At 39.8% G+C, this 20,641-nt stretch overlaps 1 protein-coding gene across 9 annotated transcripts in view; it reads right to left on the reverse strand.

Moving 5' to 3' along the window:
* Positions 1 to 2,312: 2,312 nt before the first annotated feature.
* CARF (calcium responsive transcription factor) overlaps positions 2,313 to 20,641 on the reverse strand; it is a 40,117-nt gene continuing 21,788 nt past the window's right edge. For 6 of the 9 annotated variants that reach the window (XM_064451848.1, XM_064451846.1, XM_064451851.1 and 3 more), the window contains 7 exons: positions 20,362 to 20,437; positions 14,195 to 14,325; positions 12,780 to 13,146; positions 9,796 to 10,483; positions 5,445 to 5,488; positions 3,910 to 4,102; positions 2,313 to 3,481 (listed from right to left, as the gene is read on the reverse strand). In XM_064451848.1, coding sequence (XP_064307918.1) covers positions 10,365 to 10,483; positions 12,780 to 13,146; positions 14,195 to 14,325; positions 20,362 to 20,437 — 693 coding nt within the window. In that variant the 3' untranslated portion in view covers positions 2,313 to 3,481; positions 3,910 to 4,102; positions 5,445 to 5,488; positions 9,796 to 10,364. Of the gene's footprint in view, positions 3,482 to 3,909; positions 4,103 to 5,444; positions 5,489 to 9,795; positions 10,484 to 11,438; positions 11,537 to 12,779; positions 13,147 to 14,194; positions 14,326 to 20,361; positions 20,438 to 20,641 lie in introns of those variants that run through there. The other 3 variants (XM_064451849.1, XM_064451850.1, XM_064451852.1) reach the window with 3 other exon arrangements.

Consider the following 20,641-nt stretch of genomic DNA (forward strand, 5'->3'; position numbering starts at 1 on the left):
TGATGGTATAAGGACCCACATACAAAACTAACCTTTTAAGGAAGTTTCCTTCTCATTCAGGAAAATAATCTCTGAAAGGCGCAGAAATATAAATCTCATTCCCAAACTCTGTTTATTTATTTTCCCCAATATTAACTGTATTTTCACCAAAGATGCCACTCACCCCAAACTCTGCCCCCTTCTGAGGCACAGCTAGATATGACATGAAGATGCTGCATCCTTAACATCTGTAAGAACAACACTACCAAAGTAGATAAAGTAGAATCTACTGCTGCAGCATCCTTTCCTCAGAATGATTCTCCCATGCTCAAACCTGTAAAAATATGGCTGGTATTGTTCTCCAGCAAAAATGAAATGGATTAGACCTGCTCCTAAGTTGACTCTGCAGCTGAAATTTACTCTAGTGAAAAGGTGAATAAGCAGAACTTGAAAGGCTCAACCAGAATACATCAAAAAATGCAAGTCCTGATTCAAACATGGTAGACTCCTGTCTACACACAGAATGACGACTTAAAAATTAAAATTTGATCTGTTTTGTGTCCTACTTAAAAAATTAAAGGCAATAATGGCTTGCAGCGATCAAAGAGGAATCAGTATTTTCCACTGTGATCTGAGTCCAGATACAAATTTCAAGTACTTGGTTCGATGTGAGGAAAACTAAATGAATTTATTGTCAATTAAAAATAGTGAGAAACAAATACAAATTAAAACAGCACCTTCCCCTCATGTTCAACTTCACACCTTCACCCTCAACTCCTCTTCCTCCCCTCTCTGCCTGAAGCAGCACAGGGCAAAGGGGAACGGGGATTGCAGTCCATCTGTAACAGCATCTTTCTATCCCCTTCCTCCTCACACTTTTCCCCTGCTCCACCATGGGTCCTCTCCACTGGCTGCAGTCCTTCAGCGTAAGCCTGCTCCTGCATGGGCTCTCCACGGGCTGCACTCCTTCAGCATAAACCTGGTCCTGCAATGCTCCTCTCTATGGACTGCAGTTCCTTCAGGAAATCTCCACCTGCTCCAGAATGGGGTCCTCTGTGGGCTGCAGGGGAACACCTGCTCCAGCACCTGAAGCAATTCCTCCCTCTCCTTCTCTGTCCTTGTTCAGAGGACTGTTTCTCTCACTTTCTTCCTCACTGTGCAGCCTTCTGCCCTTTGTTAAATACACCTTCACAGAAGTACCACCAGCTTCACTGATGAGCTCAGCTCTGTCCTGCAGTGGGTCCATTGCAGAGCTGGCTGGAACCAGCTGTGTCCTGTACAGGGTCAGACGCACCTGGGCACCTGCACCCAATACAGAAGCATAACCTAAAAGCTAGAGATGAACTTCCTGACCCTCTCCTGTGCTCCCCTTCAAGTTGTGCCTGAAGAGTCATTTGTGGGGTGCACAATGGTCCAGACCCACAGATTGATCTGGATTCAAGACAAGATAAGGGGAGGACAGTTATCTGTACCGATAATTTGCTGGTACATGTACTGCAAGACACTGCTCACATCAGCATGGCTCTGCGGTTGTGCTGGCCTGTGTGGAGATGCAGGTGCAGGAAGAGAACCTGTGGCAAGTGCTTCCTGCAAGAACTTCTGGAGTGAAGGGGGCTGTGGAGCTCACCCCAGTATCTTCCCCTCCTCAAGTAAAGCATAATTGCATCTTAAATGTCAGTCATGCAAGGAATAAACCTCCAGCACAATAAAGCAGAGAGGAAATTTATCCCCAAACATGGGAAACTGAGGATGATAGAGCAGTTTTTTAAAAAGAAAAGTTTTTGTTTCTGTGCTGCTCAGGATGGGAGAAAAATGCAATGGGAGAATGAGATAAGAGTGTGTTAAAACAATTCCCCCACTCCTCAGAAGTGCTGAGTATGAGTACAGTGGTAGAAGACAAGAAAATATGAAGAGGCAATTTTATGGCTTGTATGTTCAAAATTAGACATGCACTAGAACCTGACATGAAAAACCTGTGCACCCACAAAATTATTGTGAAGATATTGATTTACAACTGGTAAAGCTCTCTTTCCACAGATCTTCTGTTCTCAGTAGAAGTAAGAAGGTCAAGAAGGGTCCTGCTTTCTCCACCTCCTTCCACATACAAAACACCTCAGATGTGATAACAGCTTTGTCAACAGCCAAGAGCATTGAGTTGTTTCACCAGTTTGCATTCAGAAGATAACTAGTGCACTGAAGATAAAAGCAAATATACACAATTACCATTCTAGCTTTTATTAGATGTGAGTTCAGAGCATAAATAGCACCAAAATCAACAATAAAAGACCTATATTTTTAAAAATTACCATTTAAAGTGAACCACTTAATCCAGAAGAAACTGCAAACTTGAGCTGTAACTTTGAGAGCTTTCTATCTCCTGCAAACAGCTTTTTACAAACTTCACTTCCTCTACTGTTCTCCCTTCTGGTCTCTTGTCGGTTATCTGGAGTACTCTCAGAGGTAAGTGATCCTGAGAAAACATCCAACACACAGTGCACTAAGAGCTAAAAGTAGAAGCCAAGGAGGAAACACCTGCACACTTCAGAAAACTGAAGAGTGTAATCTGTAAGGAACATAAATAATTAATTTCCAATTCTCTCTCCCATTTAATTTTAGCTTTAAGAGAAACATCTGTGAGAAAAAGTTAAATTTATGTCTGAAAGAACAGTGACCTGACAAAGCACAACTGAATTTTTAGCATGGTCCTTTAGGAATTAAACACTGTACACTTAGATCTAGGACAGAAGGTATTTTTTAGGCCAAATCTGTGGCTAATTAGCAAAACCACTGTTAACTATAAGGGGCAGGAGGCAGCAGGGGAGAAACTGAGATTTGTTTTCCTCCCCATGCCGACCAGTGTTTCTCTCAAGATGTTTCAGGAAAGGTACGGTGTGATGAGGGTACTACATGAAGAGCAAGAATGCCTACTTTTACCATTATAGTCTTCAGTTGCTTATTCCTTCTACCAGCTCCCATTCCTAACACAGTTTAAATTAGAGCATGCTTGAGGGTGACTGTTCCAGGTGCTCCCAACTCACTTGAACTATGTATGTACACTGACCATCAAATTTTCATACAGGGAGATCTCTGTCTCCTCTTAAGCTGAAAAGCAGAATTGCATGAGCCATCCTTGAAGAGATAAATATGAGCAGCTCTGCATGAGGTAGAAACACAAATGCAGCTTTTGAGAGCTGGAAGGAACTGAATGTTTCTACTGACATGCTGTCAAGTGACCAGGTCAGATTATGCAAAGCAAAAGGAAGTGCCCTCGTGTGATGGGAGAGGTGGTTAAGTAAGGATTCTGGTGGCACCCCTACTTCCCACCCCACCCCTTCCCCTGCAGGAGTTTGGTTCTATAATTGCTGTTCTTTTTCTTGTGGAAGACCCTGAACACTGTGATTTACAGCACAGATGGAAGATCACCTACAGAGGAACAGAAGTGCCAAACCTTTGAGGCTCTGAACATGGTGGTTTTGAAGGACAGTTTGGAATGCTTCCTGTTCTGGATAAAAAGAAAAAAATACATAAGTTGGAAAAGGCTTTGATTGTTTTAGGTTATCACAGGGTTAGAAGTATACACTAGTAATTCTTCATAAGAAATTTCCACAGAAATGCAACATTACCCCTTAAAAGTTAAAGCTTGCTCTGTAAAAAACATAGCTGAAAGGACTTCAGACAAAAACTCTCCATTGTTTCTTTATAAAACAAGCTTTCATTTACTTTAACAAAATGTACAGACAATACAAAGATCGGGAGGCACCACTGGCCTACAGTTTCAGTATGACATGCAAAGGTGGCAAGGCATGGATAAGTAATTAACATTTTGGTACATACTCATAGAAACACTGAAATCTGTCGAAGCAGTAGGCACCTTGTCAAGCAGATCAGAGAGAGACAGTAATTCTAATACTTTGGGAAAGGAAGATTTACTTTTATTCTCCATTGAAAAAGCCTCTTCCTCCCACGAAAGAGTGTGGGTTTTATAGAAGTCATGTCATCAACCTTTAATCTCCTCCATTCTGTTCCTGCAGGTCATCCCATAAGATCTTACACACTTTCTTCATGATCTCCATGTCCCTTGCAGGCTTGTACAACTTCTTGAGTGGGCAAGCAGAAAGAAGAGCTACATCAGAACACAAAGACAAATCATCACTGTTTCTCAAGGGGTGCATTCAGGACTAGCACAGAGAACATTAGTCTGGAATGAGGACACTGGGACCGAACTCCTCCCTCTCCCACTGATCTGCCAACACACACATTTCTGTTTCTGGCTCTCCTGCTGCCATTTGATTGCCATACCAAATTACATTTTAAATAGTCTCTAGAGACAAAGACTATTCTACAAAGAGCAGAAGCAAGTCCCTGATCTTTCCTGGAGCCGCTGAAGTATCAACATCTAACCAAAGGATACAGCTAAAGTTTTAACAGTATTTTAGTGGTAGCTTATGCTGTATTGACACTGTCCTGCTGTAGAAATCCGAGTACATTAGAAAAATGACCAAATGGCAGATCCAATAGTATGTAAGTTTTTGCACTCTAGTTCCTTCATACAGAGGACTCAGAAATTAACCCTGTAGTATAATGATTTCATAAAACAGATTTTCATCCTCCTATGAGCCATATCAATCTCTGAAAAAAGATCAGGAAGAGTGAGAAATATAATTTGCTTAGAACAGCATGCTCTTGTTTAAACAGGCAGGCTGTCATCAGCAGAAGCTCAGTACGTGCCAAATGACCAACTGAGCTGCACTGCAGAGTGCTAAGGATGGTAGAAAAAACATGAATTCCAATTATCCAATTAAAATATCTGATTATATGTGCCCTAAAATATTTGCATCACTTAACCACAGTTAAGTGTAATTAAAACTGTAAACGACAACATGCAAACAACTATATTCATGTCTTCTTTTTTTTCTTTTTTTCCCCAAGATACATACAATCCCTTATGCATATATCACTTAAAACTATTAAACACACAAAGGTAACTTTTTGCATACAGAGATTATCAATATGCGTGCCTTTCACAAGTTTTCTTCTATCTAGCGAAGGCTAATGGATTACTGATGAGAATTACTCTCACAACATCCAATGCTCCTAATTTTCTGCCCAGGGAAGACTCCTTAGGACAAGGACACTCAGTATTTATCCTCAGAAAGCATTCCATGTTTTTTAAATCCCTTCAGTACTAGAACAGGATGGGGCCCTAGATGGCAAACAGCCACTAACACTTTCTATGATAGATCAGTACTATTTATGATCACTCCTTTGAAGACTCTTCAGAAAACACAGCAAATCACTTCAGAAAATAAACATGTCATTGGACATGGATATCAGAAATAGAATGAGGTACTAAGGTGTAACAGCTTACTTTGGGGGGGTGGGGGTGGGAACCCAAACCAACACACATCCACTCCTGTCATGTGATCGGATTTTTGCCTTCCCATCCTTCTCCCCGCAAATCATACCTCAGTTGATGCTTGCTGGATAGACCTGCTCCATAGTTTCTGACCTAAAAAAAAAAAATAAAAAAAAAAATAATCAATCAACACAGCCTGTTTTACACACCTTTTTCATTCATTAATGAGGTACACTGTTGCTGGGAGAAGATAATCATTACTGATGGGATAGACTCTGAATTTTATTCCTACAAAAGCTTTGTTCAGAAGGGAAGGGCAAATCAAAGAGAACTTTCTGAGATCCATGAAGAGCTGTAACTTTTCACAGCACCATCCTCAGTTATATTGCACTTTCTATCCCTCATTGAACAGATTCTTCCTGTCTAACCTTCTGAGAACATATGTGTTTGAATAGGCTTAAAGGAACAAACTGTTAAGTTTGCCAACAGACAGACAAGTCAACAGCCAGCTACTATCCACAGCCAGAACCAGAAACTCAAGTGGTATGAAAGAAAGAGGTCAGTTTCTCAATATACAGCCCTAACAGCTAGCAAAAATTATCCTTTTCTCCTTGTTTTCTCAACTCTTTTCAGTTGCTGTGAATGTAAAAAAAGTCCTGTGAAATGTGGCTGCCTGGTATTCATCCAGGTAAGGATGATAATTCCCAAAGCAAGCAAGGAAAAAAACTTAATGAAATTAAAAGGAACATATGGACTTAGGATCTTGAGGAAACAGGATGAAAAACTGACAGGAGCACTACTTCAACAGTATAAAGTGAAACATTGAGAATTGCAGGGCCTGAGGGCATGGGACTTGGGTGGAAGCCCTAATAAAAGTTTGAAGGAGAGAGACCTGGGTGGATACTGAGCATGCTTGAGGTAGACAGAGCTGCAGTCAAAGGGATGAGAAGAGCAGCAAGTTAATTCAGTTGAAAAGAAAAGGTATATTTTTCTTGGCAATGCATAAAGGAAAAGAGTCTAATGCTGCTGGGTTAAAGGTCCAAGAAGAGTTTCTTCTTCATATTAGAAGATAAAAATTGGTGTCTCAGACTAAGGAAAGTAATTTGGCTGCCTCTGGTACTCACCAAAACTCAAGCAGCTCTGTTGGTTTTGAGGGAAGGACAGGCTTCCCTTTTCTTCAATACCTTTAAATTCCTACCATGAACTCACCCTATCCACTAGTGGCATAGATTCAGGAGCTGACCTGAGCCTTTGTGATGGGTTCACAATCCCTTTCCAGGGTCCCGGAGCACACCCAACACAGCCCCTTCCAGCCCTCCCTGCAGGACCCTTGCTTTTCACACACCTTCAGGATCTTTTTCCCCCTAGTCTCCCTGGAGCTGTCCTACTCGTTCTCCTTCATCCCCAGAAACCGCTGCCCTCAAGTAGCATTTCTACTTCTTCCCATGAGCCCCCATAACCACAACATAGACCATTATTTTAAAAGAAAAAGTAGTTTACATTTGAATAGGCATATTATGCATTAAGTCACTATATAAATATATATATACACATACATATACAGATATTTGTCTCTAAATCTTGTACAAACTGCGACAATCTTCATACCACATGACCAAGTCTGGATTTTTGATCAATGCAAAAAGGACTCATTAACACTACTGGTTTCCATCCAAGAGGCTGCCAGCTATAGATGTGTGCCCTTTTATGTCTTCTCTACCTTTTAGCAAAAAATTACTTTTTATGCACAGATATAAGCACAGCCCTCTAGTCAAGCCAACCAGTCACTGTTATGGGTAACCAACAATGAGCATAAACTGGAGAATAATTAGTTCATTTATAGTTCTGTGGAAGTTCCGGATTTCTAGGTTTGCAAAATAAACACTTGAACATAACAACCATAAGAAAACAAAGTAAACACCAGAAAAACACGTACAATTCCAACACAAAGTAACAACCAACTACTTTGCACCAAGCTACATAGCTTTCTCTGAAAAATCAGCTTCAAGTATTCTAGGCAAACACATTTAAGTGCATTGAAAGTGGTATTGTTTACTTGTGATTTTTTAAATACACATAATAGTCTCTTCTGTAAAGTTTAGGTGGACGTTAGTGAAGTAAGGTGTTAGGATGAATATAGACACTGGATATGGGTGATGTGTTTGTGCTCCTCCATTAGCAACATACACAAAAAAATGTAAACACTCTTCAAAGAGGAAAGGTTACACTAAATTAAAAAAACAACACAGTAATAAACTGGAATATGTATTTGGAAGACAGAGAACTGAAATTCTGTCAAAATGAAGGAAATTGAAAACAAAAATGGAGTAATGGCTGAAGAAGCATTTCAAATAAAATTTTTTTATTAACAGAATTGCAACTCTCATCCCCAGCTTTTAAAAACAACTGGTTTCTTTAAATTTCTTCAAACTTTTTGCTCTATTGTTTTCAGGGTAGGTTATAAAATTAATTTCACAGCCTGCAATTCAAGATGGACTAAAAGAGTATTTCCCCCAGCTGTGAGCACTAAACCAAAAATAGAAATACCATCAGAAATACTGTTCAGCACAAGATGACACTGTAGCTCTCGAGAAGAACAGTGACTGTTAAAGAACAGATCAGTTAAGGAGGGAACTAAGCAAGAACTGATGGAAATGTAACTTCTTTCCTTAAGCTTTTTCTCCAAACAAAAGTGTATTGTCTGCTTTGAAGAGAACTAAAACTGAAATAACCTCTTGCTGGTAATCTTGCTGTAATTTATTATTTTGAGAATAAACATTCTCAAAAATGAGGAACAACTCTTAAAATATAAGTAATATCGAGAAAGGTGATATACTTTAAACTGCATTATCTTAAACTTTAAGAAATACCAAAAGTGACTGAATACAGCAGCGTGGAAGGAGGTACCCATTCTGGTATATAGTTACTGAGTTGGAAAAGAAAAGGCGACTGCTGCCTATGTGCTCCAGAACTACAACGGCAGACGACAACATCCATTTTGCACAATGAACAACAACAACAAAAAAATACCCTAAAGGGTGAACCTTGTGGGATTTTACCTACCCAGAAATGAGTAAGGCATACCACAAAACAAGTCAGTGTAGGAACTAAATATGAGAGACTCCAAAGAACTGGAGATTCTCTACGCACTTGCATGATAAAATACTGACTCTTATTTAGTAAGAGCATGATCCTGTTGGAAAATTCTAATTTAAGCTAACCCATAAACATTAGCTTTAAATGAACAGCATTAACAGTGTTAGTTAACCTCACAGAAGTTAAAATATTTTAAGGTAAGACTAAGATATAGCACCTACCTAACAGATGCTGCCTATAAAGGTATTAGGAACTCAAGTTCGATGTGAGGCTTGTTAAAGTTTTAGCTTTAAATACTCAAAAGAAAATTAAATACTTAAAATAAATGGCCACTATTTAGATGATGTTTGTGAATACCTTGAATGTATGTTAACAAATTTAACAATTAAAAAATGTTACTCTTCATGTTCGTATAATATTCCTAACTCTTTCTCCTCTATATAAATGATACAATCTTTTTCCTGGTTTTGTTTCTTTTTGATTTTTGTTTGGTTGGTGTTTTTCATTTGTTTTAAGTCTGAAGAAGAGAAAGTCCTATGATTGCATTCTTGTGCAGCATGCAGGGAAAAACCATCTAATTTTATGATCGAGTTCTCAACCACTTAGCAGCAACTCGTAACAGAACTGCTGATATTGCTGTATACAAAATACTCTGAATTTGCTCTAAGAATTAATTATCTGAAGCAAACAACGTCATTGTTTAACTTGATATCTATGTTGGCATCAGTTTCATTTCATTTAATGCTTTAAATGAATTCCAAGTTATTTGTAGATGTACTTTTTCTTTCTTAAAGAAACATGTCTGTCAAATTATGCAACTCTGCTTGTCACTTCTTATGGCTTTGGCTTAAATATTGCTAAAGATATTTCTTTATCATATTCAGTTTTTTAAAGATTCCTGGTAATTAAGTAATACAGACCACTTTAGCCTTAGAAGCTGCCACTGTTGAAAAAGATGATTTTGTTTTCTGAATGTTATAGTGACAGCACACTTGCACTTACTGCTTGGATTTATATTATTTGCTTTGTTTCCTTGGGCCTCTGTTAGTAATGCATCCATACGCTCTACATCACAAACAGCAGCAGGTTAAATCATATTTACCTGAGCTGATAGCGTAAGTGCATAAAGCAAAAGGTAGATAAGCTGAAATGGCAGCATAAATAATTTTCCATGAGACAAGACTCCTGCTTTTAGTTGTTACCACCAACTGCTAATACAGTACCACTGCAAAGGCTGCATGCGGCAATGAACCTCATTATAAAGCCAGAACATAAGTTTAAAGATGTCAAAGTTTAAAATATTCACTTCACAATTCACAAACTTTTCTTCATCATACAACCTTACATTCACCTGGCAACCTCACCTTTCTCTTTTCCTTGATCTTCACACCATTAACATTATGCTCAGGTGAAAGTTGCACTTTCTTAAGCATCCATGTCCTTCATCACTTTGATATTTAGCATCTTGGACCTTCCTTTTGTCACAAAACCATTGATACACTTTGCTGTTGGATTCTGTGGTCTTGGAGCTGGCAGATTCTATGGTCTCTGTAGTGCTGTAACAGTCGAGGATCTCAAAGAGAAAAGCAAATCCAGCATTGTGATCCACATTCTAAAGCTAAGGAATTAAATAGTGGAAGACCTTCAGAAATGTCGACCAAAATAGGCCATATGGATAGCATCCAGATTGCTCAAAACTTGAAATAGAAGAGAGAGGAAGTGTTCCACAGGGCAACTGAATGAGCTGGAATTGGCAGTGAGCCATGTCAGTCATAAATCAAAACAGCTGTCTGTCAGAACTAGTGTAAAATACACCTAGTCTGAATGTCACAATACAACTTAAAAAGAATGGCATTACTTCAAGAGCACCTGCCTTTCCTTCCAAGACATTTAGAGTTCTCAGATTCGAAAAATCCTTCCAGGCTTCACAGATTTAAATAGGTGAGGAACTATGGTGGTCTCTGGTTTTATCTGGCTCCATAGACAACGCATTTTCTCTTGGCTCTTGTTTAACTTGGCTCACACAAATAACGCCCTCTGTATTTTCTTCGGCTTAAAAACAAAACAAAAAAAATCAAACATTGAAATTCACACTTCATTGATAATGCTTAAGCCCCAATAACTGTATGCATTTAAAATAAAAATATTTCAGGAACTGAAGCTAATAGGTAAGGTATTCAGTTTGACAGACAGTTGTGTCATCTACTGTGCTATAAGACATTGCAAGTTGATGTGAACTTGCTGCAGTAAGGCCCCCCTCGAGTAAGAATATTTAAAACATTTTATTAAAAAAAATATGTTTGGCGATATAAAATTACTCTCACACAAAATGTCTGTCTTCTTTCCATGCAAAAATAAAGCTACCATCTTTTTTTTTCTTACCCAGGAAAAAGAAGGAATAGAGGTGCTACTGTTGCAAAAATTAACTCTAAAACATATCGATTTAGAAAATGACTTACACTTAAGGCATAATTGGCCACTTCTCAATGACTGCACATGGATTTTCAGCAGGAAATAGCTTATTCTTAAGTTAGCACTTGGACAAGAGAAAATCCAGAACGTACAGGATAATTTTAACCAAGCACGCACGTGTGAAGTGTATGTACACACAGAGGAGAAAAAAAATCTTGAAATACACACTGACTGAACTGCTAAGTTCAAGTATATGGTGTTTCTGCCAAATAAGCTCTATTACATTGTTCTCTCTTCAGTCTACACTGTTTTTTGTCCTTCTCTCCGGACAAAGAACCTGCCTCTGGAAAAAAAAAAAAGTATCTGTGCAGTTTATAGGCAACTCCTCTACGTAACTTAGGAATGGCACCAATAGTCTCACAATTTTCAAATTCAGGCTGGTGATGATAGACTGAGCCCTTGAGCAGAAAAAACCCCAGAAATCCCAAAGGAACAGTGAGTTTAGTCTTTACAGTTATAGAATTTTATATTTGACTACATTTCTTTTTGTGTAAAACAGTACTTTAAAAATTCACTTACAACACTTGTCACTTACAAAAATTTTTGAGAGGCATCAACATCTAGATTGAACAAATGGGTTAAACAACTGAATGGAGGAGGTGCATTTGATAACCTCTCTGAAATTCTTTTACCCTGAATGAAAACAGAATTTCTTAGGAGATTAGTCAAATTCAATTATAAAAGGGAAAACAACCAATTACACAAACATTTGAGTACAGCATGCACAAAACCCCTTAAATTTAACTTTGACAATACTGCCACAGTAAAATATCCCAATATTACTTTAACATGTATGAATTTCAGTATATTTCCTCATGTACCCTTTATTTTCTTTTTATTTCTTCATGTAGTCTTATATTTCCATTTTCCGAATTTTACAGAGTTTAGTACAGATTATGTTTTGCAGACCTGCAAAAGTCATCAGGACATATAGAGATATTTATCGCTGTAGCATTACAAAGGCATAGGCTATGATCTAGCACACATTTACCTAGATATTCCTCCAAAACTACTCCAGAGTAGTCTTTTTAGAAGCCATAGATGACAAGAAAAGAGAATATAGATGTAATAAAGCACAGCACAGCTGACACTTCAGATTCTCTGCAAAGTCGAAAGGATATGCTGCAGTGATCTATATATGATCCTCATCTAATAGGTTTTCTTCACCAAGAATTAGAAATAATTCTTTGAGAATGCAAGCTTTCATTCTCAATCAGGTTCCATGGTTGAGAATTCAAAGACTGTATCTATATTTAATAGGAATGATTTTTAAGATACCTTCTATTTTGATAGAAAGGTATTTATTGAGTTTATTGTGTATTTTTAAAAAAGTATTTTAAAAAAGAAGTTTGAAATTCCAAGAAATTACATACAACTCCAACTGATCACTGCTAAAGCATATTGATGACTACAGGATCCTAGTAAAAGTTTATTAAAAAAATTCAGAAATCTGCTGGGATGGTGCAAAGAAAGAAGTCATCAAAACCCCCACATTTCTTTCCAAAGAGTTCTAACTAGATTAAATGTTGGTTATTTTCTATTCTTATTTTTCCTTCCAAAAATTATTTTGAAGATCATAATTTTAGCTAAATATTAGGATTTTTGAAAAAATATTGTGTTCATAAATAAGTTGGTATTTGGTCAAAGAAAGTGATACGCAGTTTAACTACGTCATCTTCTTACAGTAAAACCTAAGCTGATTTGTTTTTTTTATAGTCATCATGTTTTCACGGTAAAAAATAACGAGAATCAGCTGAAAGAAGTCTATGCTGGAGTTCCCCATTATCAATACATTTCTCTCCTTTTTTCAAGACACACAGAACAAAATCCTCCATATTTTTTGTATTTACATATTACTGGGAAGACTGCAACTTACTAAGTGCTGGATGGCTGTCCACAATCCGTACTGGAATAGTCTGTACATCTCCCAGGAGAATCTGATGGACTCCTCCTTCTAGGCTTCTGGAGTCATCTACCCCTCCAACTGCCACCAACTGGCCCATGGTGACCAGGCTCTGATCAGAGGCAGGAGGAGTCCCAAAAGCAGAGGCAGCAGCACTATGCTGTGTTAGGCCAGCACCTGTTTGCAGACTGTGTCCCTGACTAAGTACTAGAGAATGGTTGGTTATTGCACTCCCTATGGAATCCAGGAGACTCACAGGGCTGGGAGGGGAATGGTTATTTACAGCTATCAGGGCTGTTGATCCATTTGTAGAGGTAAAAGTTGACTGCAGCTGTAATTCCTGCGAAAGAGAAGGCAGAAGTACTAAAATACCAGTGTTTACAGCAGGAGGAATTTGCATTCAATGGCACGTATTTTGCAATGCTGGAACCGGATAACTTCTGAATTCCTATACAACATCTCTTTTGACCAGTCAATGACAGCAACCCTAGCCTAAAGTTGTATTAGAAAACAATTAGGGCAACAGTATCCAGAAGCAGCTAGAAGACTACTTAATGACCATAAAGCTCTAATTTTGGATTGATAATCAGTTTCAAATCATTCGTCAATACTGCCCATTCCCACAAGAGGTGGGCACTAAAAGCTAAGTATACGGGTTCTAAAAAAACAAAAGTGAGGTAGAACCAGGCTATCTTCAGAAAAAGGGAAACAGCAAGTAGAACAGCACCTTACTGCAGACTGTATTTCTAGGGAAGAAATCATGCATTTCATTAGGGTTCTAATCTACCTTCATAGATTTTCAAGTATTTTCAAAGGTAGATTTTCAAAGTAGTTAGGGAAGAAGGCTAACAGAGCCACCTTTGAAGGGAGATGAGCTTTAGAAGAAGCTCTGTTAGCATGACATCATGACATTCTTATCCCAACTCTTCAGCCTTTCAACCTGGAGGTTTACAGATCTGAGCCGGGAGTAGTTTTAGGATTTTAACATATTTTCTTAAGATGTTGGAGGAGGATTTAAAAGGAATAAGTAAGACTGACTGGTCTCCCCTCAGTTTTCCAATGTTTTCAATTACAAAATGACTGGACCATCTGGAAAATGAATAGGTGCTCAGTTTGAGGCAGAAGCCCACTACCTCTATCTTCTTGGTTTTGCCTCCACAAGAGACCCTTACTTCAAAGTGTCAAAAGATGGTAGGTGGGATCCCCTGCACCACAGCTATATGCTAAATGCGACGCACAAGAGAGGCCAAAGTACGAGTTGACAGCTATTTCAAAGTCCGTGTTACCTATCCAGTGTTTGGGATCATTAGCTGAAAGGGAACTTCTCAGCTCACCTTCAGCATTCCCAGCACAGAACATTTGGTGTTCCATAAACAACTTGACTGTACCTGAAGTTGTGCAAATATCTTGGGCTGAAGTGAAGAAAGTGAAGCCAACAGCTGAGCTGTTTCTGGGAGCAAGGGCTCCCCGCTCTGGTTGGATTCTGCTTTGGTTATCACTGACTCCCCCGCTGAGCTCCCTACAGTGCCACAGAGAGGAAGCAGACAGTTATGACAAATTTCTTCTTCCCTTTTAAAAGCCTCCCCTGCGAGCTGAACAAACCCTTCAATCTCAGTACAGATGTATGAAAGACATGTAAATACACAGAATAGTCAGAATTGTATAGTTTGGAAAAGACCTTTAAGATCGAGTCCAACCACAAACCTAACACTGCCAGTTCACCACTAAACCATGTCCCTAAATGCCACATCCAAATGTCTTTTAAATACCTCCAGGGACGGTGACTCAACCACTTCCCTGGGCAGCCTGTTCCAATGCCTGACCACTCTTTCAGTAAAGAAATCTTTCCCGATATCCAATCTAAACCTCCCTTTATGCAGCTTGAGGCCATTTCCTCTCATCCTATCACTAGTAACTTGGGAGAAGAGACCAACACCCACCTCACTACAACCTCCTTTCAGGTAGTTGTAGAGAACAATAAGGTCTCCCCCAGCCTCCTCTTCTCCAGACTACACAACCTCCGTTCCCTCAACCTCTCCTCACAAGACTTGTTCTCCTGACCCTTCACCAGCTTCATTGCCCTTCTCCGGACAATGTCCTTATAGTGAGGTGCCCAAAACTGTACACAATATTCAAGGTGTGGCCTCACTAGTGTTAAGTACAGGGGGATGATCACTTCCCTACTCCTGGTGGCCACACTATTTCTAATACAAGCCAGGGTGCTATTGGCCTTCTTGGCCGCCTGAGCATACTGCTGGCTCATATTCAGCTGGCTGCCAACCAACACCCCAGGTCCTTTCCCACCAGGCAGCTTTCCCGCTGCCCTTCCACAAGCCTGTAGCATTTCATGGGGTTTTTGTGGCCCAAGTGCAGGACACACCACTTAGCCTTGCAGAACGCCATACAGCTGGCCTCAGCCCATCGATCCAGCCTGTCCAGATCCATCTGCAGAGCCTTCCTTCCCTCAAGCAGATCAACACTCCTGCACAACTTGGTGTCATCTGCAAACTTACTGAGGGTGCACTCGATCCCCTTGTCCAGGTCATTGATAAAGATATTAAACAAGACTAGCCCCAACACTGAGCCCTGGGAACACCACTTGTGACTGGCCACCAACTAGGTTTAACTCCATTCATGACAATTTAGGCCCAGCCATCCAGCCAGTTTTTCACCCAGTGAAGAATACACCCGTCCAAGCCATGAGCAGCCAATTTTTTCCAGAAGAATGCTGGAAACAGTGTCAAAGGTTTTACTAAAGTCTAGGTAGGCAACATCCACAGCCTTTCCCTCATCTACTAAGCAGGTCACCTTGTCATAGAAGGAGATCAGGTTAGTTAAGCAGGACCTGTCTTTCCTAAACCCATGCTGTCTGGGCCTGATCACTTGGTTATCCTGTATATGCTGCGTGATGGCACTCAAGATGAGCTGCTCCATAACCTTCCCCAGCACTGAGGTCAGGCTGACAGGCCTGTAGTTCCCCAGATTTTCCTTCTGGGCCTTCTTGTAGGTGGGTGTCACCTTTGCTGATCACCAGTCAACTGGGACCTCCCCAGTTAGCCAGGATGGCTGATAAATGATGGAAAGTGGCTTGGTGAGCACTTCTGCCAGTTCCTTCAGTACTCTTGGGTGGATCTCATTTGGCTCCATAGACTTGTGTGTGTCTAGGTGGTGTAACAGGTCACTAACCATTTCCCCTTGGATTGTGGGGGCTTCATTCTGCTCCCCATCCCTGTCTTCCAGCTCAGGAGGCTGGTTACCCAGAGAACAACTGGTCTTAACTATTAAAGACTGAGGCAAAGAAGGCATTAAGTACCCCAGGCTTTTCCTCATCCTTTGTCACTATGTTTCCTCTCACATCTAATAAAGGCTGGAGATTCTCCTTAGCCCTCCTTTTGCTGCTAATGTATTTATGGAAGTATTTTTTAATTGTCTTTTACAGCAGTAGCCAGATTAAGCTCTAGCTGGGCTTTGGCCCTTCTAATTTTCTCCCTGCATAACCTCGCTACACTTTTGTAGTCCTCCTGACTTGCCTGCCCCTTCTTCCACAGACCATAAACTTTTTTCTCCTGAGTTCGAGCCAAAGTGCTCTGTTCAGCCAGGCCAGTCTTCTTCCCCACTGGCTTGTCTTTCAGCACATGGGGACTGCCTGCTCTTGTGCTTTTAAGACTTTCTTCTTGAAGAATGCCCAGCCTTCCTGGACACCTTTGCCCTTCAGGGCTGCCTCCCATGGGACTCTGTCGATCAGTCTCCTAAACAGTCCAAAGTCTGCCCTCTGGAAGTCCAAGGTGGCAGTTCTGCTGCCCCCCCTCCTTACTTCTCTGAGAATCGAAAACTATCATTTCATGATCACTATGCCCAAGACGGCCTCCAACCATCACATCACCCACAAGTTCTTCTCCGTTCACGAACAACAGGTCCAGTGGGCACCTTCCCTAGCTGGCTCACTCACCAGCTGTGTCAGGAGGTTATCTTCCACACACTCCAGAAACCATTTAGACTGTTTCCTCTCCACTGTACTATATTTCCAGCAAACATCTGGTAGATTGAAGTCCTCCATGAGGACAAGGGCTCGCAATCATGAGGCTTCTCCCAGCTGCTTGTAGAATAATTCAGCTGCCTCTTCATCCTGGTTGGGCGGTCTGTAACAGACTCCCACCATGATCTCTGCCTTGTTGTCCCTCCTCATGATTCTTACCTATGAACACTCAACCGTATCATCATCTTCATTAAGCTCTAGACAATCCAAACACTCCCTAACATACAGAGCTACCCCACTGCCTCTCCTGCCTTGCCTATCCCTCCCCTGAGGAGTTTATAGCCACCCATTGCAGCACTCCAGTTGTGCGAGTCATCCCACCATGTTTCCATGATGGCAACTATATCATAGTTTTCCTGCTGTACAATGGTTACCAGCGCCTCCTGTTTATTACCCATGCTGTGTGCATTTGTGTAGAGGCACTTAGGCTGGGCTGTTATCTGTGTCACCTTCTTAGAGAAACACCCCTTAGAGAAACATCCTTTGAGATGTTTCACCAATGTCCCCCTCTTGGCTCCTATTACCTCAGTAGCCCCTAGCTCATCTCCGTACAACTTCAACCGTGCTCCAGTGAACCCAGCACATTTCAGAGACACAGGCTAGTGCCCTTACTAGCACCCCGTCCCTCTAACCTTGGCATGTAACACACACATATGCTGTTCTCTTTGCAGAGGAACTTGGATGCTAAAGAAAAAAGGCTGGGTATGAGAAAAAGACAATACTGTAGGAAGATCATATATGCCTATTCAGAGTAAAAAAAGAAGCACCAATAAATCCATTTTGGAGAGCAAAGTAATTGCAACCTACCCTGTGCTTTGAATTTCTAGTTATAACAAAAGCTGAAACATCTCTATCAAAGCAAATAATTTGACAATACATATACCTCAGTAAGGGCTCAATAACAGGCAAGCATCAAACGAAAGTGTTGTCTTCCAAAATATAAATCTACACATGAAATCCTCTAAGTCTCACTACTCCCTTCCAAACATCTTTGTGAAATTAGGGTAACTTCTATGCAACATCACACCAGAAGTCCATTTATCTGGAAGCCTTTCAGCATACAGATTACATCACATCCTCAAAATTCTCATTTAGTGCAAGAATGATGGACTTAATCTCCTGATGACTTGTAAAAATTGAGATTCACTTGTCATGATTTCTGCAATAGAACTTCCCTCGGGATCCTTCAATTCCCTGTTGAGCCAACCAGAACATTTTGGATAAGGTTTATCTAGATCCAAGTAGATATTGCTTAGCCTCTTATTTCACAATTTCACTGCTATAACTGCAAAAAAAAGAGCTCACCCTGTGCATGTGCATTAGCTTGGAGAATGGGAAAAAATTGAGAATGGTTAATCGCAAAAAGCTTTCTAGCAGGAAGTCATCCAGCAACCTAAGTGCATGGAGATATATTTTTCAACATATATACTGATTTGCAAACTCTCACTCTTTATTGTAACTGACCATAAGATACACTCTATAAATTTCCTTGAACACAACTACTTCAAGTATTTAGGCTCTTTTTAATACTATACAGAGATCCCATGTGCACGTGTGAATATTCACATGTAGGAAGAGATGGTAGGTCTTTCATTAGGTTGTATTCTACACCAACATGCCTAGGAATAAAGCTAGTCATTTGAATCCTAATCTACCCACTCCTTACACTATATGGGCATTCTGTAAGAATGCCAGAAGTTTAAAAAACCAAAATATATACACACAGAGGTAATTTATCTGACTTGCCATTAGACTTCATAAAATATGTAAAAGGGAACACACTTAAGTTTGATATTTAGAGTTATTCTTAAACCTAGGAGAGAACAGTGAAAGCTGTATCACATGGAGATATGGAGTTCTGCACAATAAAAAAACCAAACAACTGGGTTTAGTTCTGTTATTGTTTGATTTCTTAAATGTAAATTTGTTCCTGTTTGGAACAAGTTGAAATGGAAAAAAAAATACAAACAGTAGTTTGAAAAGTCACTGTTGTTTTTTGCTTGCTACCACTTCACTTATATTAACAAGAGATGGTTTTTTCAGTCAGGCTTCTTTTTTTGCTTAGACTTGTAATACAATTATAAACATGTGTTTGCAATGTGTATAAACGCATACCCACATATTGAAGTGGAGACAAGATATGCTGAAATTAGAATATCTGCTTATATTCACTGAATAGGTGCACATGTCCAGAAAACTAAACAAATCCAATTTTCTAGCTTCATTTAAAACTCAGTATATGACACAAGCTGGCAGTGCCACTGAGATAAAAAATTCTAAGAAGTTTGCAGCATTATCTTAATGTATGCAAACAGTTAGGCTCTTTCACCTTGCTACAATCATATTCCTGCTAAAAGTGAACAGCTCTTCTGATGAGTTTCATATCAAACCTATTAAACAAGGGATGGAGAAAGCATCCGCAAACATGCAGTAGTGTTCTTTTGGTGTCATACTGGACAAAATATCCTTGAAAACTGGGGAAAAGGCAGAATAATCTCATTTTAAATTTATTATCTGCCACCATGATCCAGCAGAGTATCTCAGCCTATCTGTAATCCTGACTATGTGGGTAACAAGTAGATCTAGATACAAACACCTGTATTTTGGTTTAGTACATGCTTTGAATTTTAAGTAACAGTAGCAGGAACCCACTTTCAACAAAGGAAAAATAGTGTAACTAGCGCCTTCAGAAAAAACAGACCTCCAACCACAAATGCATAAAACTAAGTTTCTATAGGAATCTACACTGGTTTTGCAGCAGAGTGGCAGTTTAATACTTTGTTATGTGGCTCAACAATTGCTGGGAAGAGATGCTACTTTGGCTTCACAGAGGAATTAAGGAGCTACACCACAAAAAGAACTGAAGAAACATCTCACAGCCCGGCTGCCACTGAACACCTGTTTCTATTTCTATTCCAAGCATTAAGAAAAATGGAAAAGAGCACTTTCAATTCTGATAACAGAAATACATCATTTGGTGCTCAGGGCCTGATCCTAGCAGTGGAACTCATCAAGCCACTGGCTCTGTGAGAAACAGGAATCCCAATATGTGTTCAGGTCCTTTTTAGCAATATGTTTAAGCAGGAGTGAAGTGCAAACCATCAAGGAACTCAGGTACCCAGCTGGCTCCCAGGTATTTTGTGCCCTGACAGATATATCTGTTCAGTAAGGAATTTAATTCTGTCTACACAGGTATTATTGGCACCTTAATCCAAGGCAAAAATGTTCTTTCCACATAACCATCTTGTTAAAATCTTCAGTCGCTTGAGGATGTTAAATAAAAACCAAATTTATAACTTTCATACTTCTGCCAACCCCATCACAACTACACGTGTTTTTCCACACATACAGTCAAATAGTTAAGAAAAAGTACGCCAAAATAAACACACCAAAATAATCCTTCTTAAGTTCAGCTCAGTGACAGAACATGACAGCAACCTCTCTGGAAGGAAACTGAACTTCTGTGACATAGCTAATAAATCACATTTGGAGACAGCTAAGTTATTAATGCAGTCCTACCATCTGAAGGTGGTGACGCAAACGTAACAGTCACTGTTTCTGTGAGAACATTCCCACTGTCTGTGGTCCACTGCAGCTGAAAGGAAAAAGATCTCAGTTCTCAGAAAAGGTGCAAGTTTGTCAACTACAGGAATGTAGGCTCAATACAGGACCTGTAGGAAAACAGTGTCTACACTTTCTTATTTTCTTATAACTATCCATTCTGGGAGCTCTTGGTTGTAAAAAAAAAATAAAACCACTGTAAAAGATTTTTTAATATGCACTACACCAGGAAGGGTAA

Source organism: Phalacrocorax carbo, chromosome 5, assembly GCF_963921805.1.
Source record: "Phalacrocorax carbo chromosome 5, bPhaCar2.1, whole genome shotgun sequence".
NCBI classification, from domain to species: domain Eukaryota; kingdom Metazoa; phylum Chordata; class Aves; order Suliformes; family Phalacrocoracidae; genus Phalacrocorax; species Phalacrocorax carbo.